The sequence below is a fragment of the Myotis davidii genome, unplaced genomic scaffold, assembly GCF_000327345.1.
Source record: "Myotis davidii unplaced genomic scaffold, ASM32734v1 scaffold379, whole genome shotgun sequence".
NCBI classification, from domain to species: Eukaryota; Metazoa; Chordata; class Mammalia; order Chiroptera; family Vespertilionidae; genus Myotis; species Myotis davidii.
In genome coordinates, this window is record NW_006290553.1 from 1,669,955 (window position 1) to 1,677,137 (window position 7,183).

Here is a 7,183-nt window from a genome sequence, read left to right on the forward strand (position 1 = left end):
TCTAATAGGGGCACAAGCTGCATTAAACTCCTCAGAAATTTGGAGGGGCCCATGATCAAATAATGAAGACAAAATTTCCAGAAAAGAAAACAAAAGCTGTAGAGGTATTCATATAAGCATGTATGGTTATAGGTAATAAAATAGATGACCAAATTGCTGAGACTTTCAAGTGATGAAAAATTATTTCAGTGATATTTAGGCTGTCCACTCAAGCCCTAGAATTATAGGATAGGTCATTTGCTGGAAGCTATCCATTGTCTACACTACCCAGAAAGTGCAAACAAGGAACCCAGAAAGCTGGCTGACCTTGAGCTTTGACAAGAGATAAGGATATGCACCAATTGTTCTGTCGAGACAATGGTGGCTCAAGCAATTTCCTGACCTAATAGTCTCAAAGTGAATCTTTACTAATATTTACTGACCTTTAAGATAGTCTGTCTGCTACTGGAATTGCCTGCCTGACCAAGGGCAAGATGTGTATCTAAAATTGAATAAAAAGCTAGCAGGGCCTGGGAACCAGTGAAGCTTTTCCTCTTGAGAAAGACTCTCCGCCTGGCCCCCTGTAATTTCCAAATTCAAATTCATATTTTTTGTCTAGTCTCTTCATTTGTGCGTAGCTCTGTTCCAGGTCCTGAACCCTAGCCGTACAGGTCAGCTTTCACAGTCCTTGGAGATGAGAAGTGAGGATGAGGAGGCAAGCACCACAGTTAAGAAAGGCCATGGCCATGCATTTAGTCTGTGTGTCAGGCCTTCTGCAGGCCTTCTCACTTCGCTATTGCTTCTATGATGGATTTCAGTGACTTACCTCAAAGATGGTATTTCTCCAGCATGCTAGAGTTATCTTCCTGAGGTACAAAGGTGAATCAGTTTACTCCCCTTCTCAAAAACCTACAATGGCCCTGAAATACAAAGTCCAATCTCCTTATATACTTCAGTCATAAACTGTCGTACCACACTTGCAATAATACTGCATAACAGGTAATGGGATGCCACTGGCACAGTGATCAAGAGATTTGTAGTCACATCTCTTCCACTAACTAGCTATGGAATCTTGGGCAGAACTTTGTAGCCTAAAAGTTTGTGTCTTTGTAAAATGTGAATGGGAATAGTATCTAAGTCACTGGGCTCTTGTGAAGATTCAATGAGAGTAAATGAGTTATACTTCTCACTATTTCACATGCTGTTTTTCACATCTCCCACTCACTGTCATAGCTTTGCTTATGTTATCTCAGCTACACAACTCCAGGACCCTGCACTCATCTTCCAGATGAGTTTTCCAGACCTGACTTGAAAGCCATCTCTTCTAATAATGCATTCTTGGCCCTCCCTCCATCAAACTGTATATCTCTTCATTGTCCTCCACATATACCTCTATTATTCCTTCATTGAGATTCCCATTACAATTTGTAATTCACAAATTTGACTCTCTTTTCTGGACTACATATTATCTAAGGTTCATCATATACCAACTTTTATTTAACCTTTCTTCTATTTCTAGCACCTATCAGAATTATTTTAAAGTAATAAGCACTCTGTTTGTAATTATTACTTAAAATTGACTTGCTTTAAAATTTCAATCCTCCTATTAATTTAGTCTCCTCTCCCTTTGATAAATTCATAATACAGTATGTAATAAAATATTAACTATTCAAATTCTAAATATTGAATTTTATTTTATAATTATTTATTCCCTAAGTATCTGTGGCATAGTATAAAAATCCCACTGGTAATTTAGTTTCTACTACATTTTATGACAGAAAAAAATTAATCTCTAATACTTAGAGATTCTTAGTTAGAATTTTTAATGCAAAATTTTTAAATTATAAAAGTGATATAAAATATTATAAAACCTAGGAAAATAGAGAAAAAAGAAATGCAAAGTCCATCCTATCAAACATGAGCCTGCTTTCTAAGGACTTACTCCTCAAAGTGTGGTCTGAACCAGCAGTAGCAGCAGCATCTAACAAGGCCAGAAGCTTGCTAGAATGCAGAGTCTCAGGCCCATCTCAAACCAACTCAATCAGAATTGATTTGCACTTAAGATGTGAATAGCACTGATCTGAGGTACTCCCTAGAACCCAGCAGAGCATGTTTACCAAGCATCTCCCTCCTTCTAACAAATATTTATGGGGCACCTGCTATCTGCCATGTACTGTACTAAAGTCTGTTTCCATCTATAAGATTCCTTCTAGGACTGACACAAGAATATAGGAAGAACGTGTCATCTTCTTTTGAGCTGCTTTCTTGGGCAAATAAACTCATTTTGATTGAAATAGCTGCCAGAGGTACAGAACATCTACATTCTGAAGTGGTTCTACTCCTCATTTTCAAGTTCGCATACAGTGATGTTTCTAAGTCTAGAGTTTAATGCTTTTTGTAATATGTTCACTCCTTCCATCAAAAGCTGAAAAGTAAGAGGGCAGGGGGAAGCCCTGACATGAACATTCCACAGTAGAGCTTAAAGAACACATTTTGTTTGCCTTGGACAGCTTCCATGAAGTTTTGTGTTAGGGAATTTAAGTTCAAGGGAAGCCCAGAAAGTTTCAAAGGTAAATCTTGGGATATTCCTTCAGAGTAATTTTCCATGGGGGAAAAAAATTTGGTAGATTCAGACAACTGGGTGACATATCCCCAAATATCCTGTGATATACTTGAAAGAAAGTGTGCTCTGGAGAAGTGACCTTTAAGCATCAGAAGATACATTATGCATAGTGTACACTTTTTATTAACTAAGGGATACTCCTCTAGAAAAGAAAAGAAAAACCTGTTAGTAATATTATGCAGCTCAAAAGGCTGAAAAGCAGTCTTACATGAATGTTAGAAATAGCCTGGAAAATGACATTTTAATAAGGATGTCCAAAGGAACATGTGCAGTTTCTCCTATGGAAAGGTGGTGGGGGCCTGCTGATGGAGTTATCTTGGAGAGGAGGTGGGCCACTTGGTGATTAAAGGTCAGCTGACCCATGGATCCCTATATGGATCTTCAATCTCCTAAGTCACCATGGAGCAGCCCGGCCTGAAGCCTTTCAGGACCCCCCCCCCCCCCAACACACACACACCACCACCAAGGCGAGGGTTTTTCCTGGTCTGCCAATTTGCCAACACGTTCCCATGATTATCGATGTGCAGAGTTCTCATATCTTTAGAGATCCTATAGTTTACCTCCATGAAAGACCTACTTGAGGTCAGACTGATCCCAGCCTGCAAGTTTTCCTGCCTGTAGAACCTGCAGCCGCGCCTGTCTGCGCCGGGGAAGGCAGGAGTAACCGAGGGAGGAGACTGGGGCGGCGGAGGGGTGGGAGTCGCTCGAAGGGGCAGCCGGGGAGGGCGCGGGCCAATCGGAGCGCGCTCCGCCGGCGGCCAATCACCGGCCGCCTCGCCCGGCAAATCTGCCCCGCAGTGCGGGGCGGGGCTGCCGCGAGTCCGGGCGCCGCGTTACACTTCTGAGCGGCTTCGGGAAGCACAGGGCAGGGGAGTGTGTGCCCAGAGCGGGGGACAGGAGGCCGGCCCAGCTCCTGTGCCAGCCCAGGGACATACCTAGAAGCTTAGATCAGGGTGATGATGGTGTGTTCTGGCGCTCACGTGTGGACAGACACACCGGCGGGTCTATGTGCTGTGGAGGCACCTGTCTTGTGAGTGGCTCCGGGCGTGGCTGCCCTTCGGACGTTCAGTTCCTGAAGATTTACCTCTAGGGGCCTACCTTCCCCGAGCTCCGGAGGGGAACCTGAGAAGTTTAACAAAGCCGGGACTGAGCAGATTAAGAGGGGAACAGCGGCTGGGCCGGAGAGGGTGGGACTGCGGGTGCCAGGGGGCGGGGGAAGGAAACCACCTATTTGCCCCGTCGTCCGGCCCTAGGGCCTTTTGGCAAGACTGGCATGACCAAAGTGGCCCTGAAATGTCTAGAAAGCCCAGACAATGATGATCACTGAGTGAGTGGCACTGGACTGAGCCTGGGCGGCTTGTTGACTGACGGAGAGGGATGCTAGGGAGGAAACTCAGGATGGGGACCATCTGTTCTCCCATCCCCAGCGGGACAAAGACCTCATCGGACGTCTGCAATGCCGACTGGATGGCCTCGCTGCCCCCTCACCTCCACAACGTCCCCCTTTCCAATCTGGCAATCCCAGGTACTCTTCTGTTCCTACTTGTTCCCACTGTGTTTGCTTCTGCCATTATAGTGCTATTAATGGGTTGGGTGGCTTTTCTATTGTGCTGAGAAAATAATTGTCAGTGACCTTAACTAAACCTCTGTTTATTTCCAAACCAAAAACTTAACACCGAGGCAACTGCTATAAAGAGATTTAAGTACATTGCATGGTTTGCAAAAGGGACTGGGGAGAATGGAAGCACCCTGTTTTTTGTTGGTTGGTTTGTTTTGTGGGGGATTTAAAATTGTGTCTTTTTGTATTTTTGTTTGTTTGTTTTTACTTGAAAGCCTTATCATAAGACTATTACCTTCTTATTACTGGGGCCAGGATATGTGAAGGGTGCATATTTACTCGAATCACAGAAAAAGGGTAAGGAATAAAAAAAAATCATTAACAATTTTAGATCTAGATCAAAATTATAACTGAAAAGTATTTCCTTTTTAACTTCTCTGACCTTGCATATTAAGGGGGGTGGGCGGGGGACACAAATTATCATTAAAGAATAGGTTCAGAACCAGGACTGAGAATAAGGACACATATTTTTGTTGTGGGAAAAGCCAGAAATAGAGAATTCAAGTGCTTGTCACAGGCAGTCATTAGGTGTGATGAGGTGGTGGTGTTTGAAGCTTTGTCTATATATACAGGTGTCTGCCTGACTGATCTTGAACTGCAGTCTTGAAAACCATTTCTTCTCCAGCTACTGTTTCTTATCTGGGGGGGTTTATAACTTGACATCACTCTCATTAGATTTGTTAAATGGGCCCTTAAAATCATGGTTTCTAGGGAAGGACATTTGGACCACAGTCATCTTGGCCTCCTGTGCTGGACAAAATCCTAGATGCTGGTACTTGGAAAGCACTCCTAGAAGCAGAAGATGGACTACTGCCAATCCTTTCTCTCACCTGGAGACATAACAACTGACTTCACCCCTAGACTACCAGACAAACTCCGAGCATTCCTGGGAACAGTCTGCCTTTTGGGTGGCTAAAAGATGACCTCATGCAACCCCCAGATTTTTGCTTTCCATGCATGAGGAAGAATTATTCTTTTCTAAAGATAGGGGATGCAGCCTTTTCTTAATCACCTCTAATATTGGAGGACTTCCAGGTTCATTGTCCTCATGGGCTCTTGCTGCTTTTGAGCTGGGAGAGGGCTGCTACATGTCTTTATAGTCATGATCACTTGTGTTTTATCTGCCTTTGACTACTGCTTCTTGGGAAATGCCAGATGGTTGTGCTTCAGAACAGGTCTTCTCCTTGTTTAATTGATGCCTGTGGAGTCATCACTGGAATGATGCACAGGCCTCTTTTAACATTAGTCATTTGCCATCAGGCATTCTGAAGGATTGTTTTGTCAAGTGGTACAGCAGATAGGTCGTGTGTGTTTGCAAACAGAATGGCATCTTAAGCAGGCCCTAAGTGGCTCTATCATTCAGGGCATGTCCAAAGTAGGTTGAGGCTTCCTCCTTCCCTTTGTACTTGGGACAATTCAGACCACAGCAGCAGCTCTGCCTGTGGCTTGGCAGTGCACCTGACTCCAGGACTCCGGGAAGGAGCCGGGCATTTGATCTGCAAGCTATAGATAATCTCACAGTAACTAGAGTTACCAGGGATTGCTAACAGCCGGGACCTGCTGTGGTGACTGGAAATTTAATGATTAGCCATGATGTAGGACACAGGAATGTATTCACTTTGCTTAGGAAAGTCTGGTCCTCTAAGCAAAAACAAAAACAAAGGCCTTGACTCTTCAAAAGATGCTGAATTCACTACTGTGAATGCCCTTTCCCAGCAGTGGAAGTATACTAGTATGTATGTATGTATGTATGTATGTATGTATGTATATATAAGCTCAAGCAGAAAAGTCACATATTAAGTGCAAGCCACCCCTTTCACACTCCTGCCCCATCAGTAGTTTCCTTTCCCCTACCTCATGCTTAATATTTCCTGGCTAAATGCTAGCTGTTAAGTTCTGCCAAGCCTTGCTAGGAAATACAGAAGGCATTCAGGAAGTGGAGGCTACCATCTTCCTCCCCCTCCCTCTCTTCCTCTTCCCCCTCATCATCATCATCATTGTAGCTATTATTTCCTGAGCACTACCATGCAGTACCTACATTAGCTCAAATCCTTTCACCTCCGAGATAGGTATTAATATCCTCATTTTGGAAATAAGGAAATTATTGTTCAGTGAGGTTAAGTAATTTTCTCAAATAGTAAATAGCAGAACTAATACCTAAACCTCTGTGTAGCTAGCTCCAAAACCCATGCACTGTCCTTGTGCCCTTAAGGGGACCTTGGGAAGTGCAGAGCAGCAGTGTATAAAGGGGTGGGGGGTAATTTCTAATTGAAACCCAGTTTTCACAGATCATCCTCTGCAGCAAATGAAAGAATTTTTCAAACTAAGTAGGTGTGTGTGTGTTTTAATTTTCTACATCTTTTTAGATTTATTGGGGTGACATTGGTTAATGAAATTATGTAGGTTTCAGGTGTACAATTCTATAATACATCATCTGCGCCCTGTATTGTGTGTTTACAATGGCAAGCCAAGTTTCCTTCCATCATCACCATTTATCCCCGCTATGCCTTCTTCTACCTGCCTCCATCCCCCAAAACTAAGTGGTTTTTATCTAACTGATTATGAATCATTGTGAAGAGATAAATTGATACATATATATGTGTACATGTTATATATCTGAGTAATACAGGGGTGAACAAAAATAAATTTACAGTTGAGAGTGTGTGAAACACAGAGTTTATTCTTGTACTATTTATTGTATTATCTATATGTATTATAACTGTAAACCTACTTTTGCCCACCCCTGTATATACATATACATTTCCTTATTTACAACTGGAATAGTAGATTGAATTTTAGAATTGGAACCCAGTAAGTTTCAAACTTAGTACCTAGACCTATTTTATGTGTGCGTGCACATACACAAGTATATGCTAGCATGTGCTGACCTAGAACATCTGTAAGATAGTGTCTGATCTATCAGGATGGGGAGGGGGCATCAGTGACATGGGAATGGGCAGGGA

General features: G+C 42.9%; 1 protein-coding gene across 1 annotated transcript in view; it reads left to right on the forward strand.

Moving 5' to 3' along the window:
• Positions 1-3,413: 3,413 nt before the first annotated feature.
• PLCXD2 (phosphatidylinositol specific phospholipase C X domain containing 2) overlaps positions 3,414-7,183 on the forward strand; it is a 64,336-nt gene continuing 60,566 nt past the window's right edge. Inside the window, exon 1 of the mRNA XM_006763604.2 lies at positions 3,414-4,127. Within this exon, the coding sequence (XP_006763667.1) occupies positions 3,980-4,127 (148 nt within the window). The 5' untranslated portion in view covers positions 3,414-3,979. The remainder of the gene's footprint in view (positions 4,128-7,183) is intronic.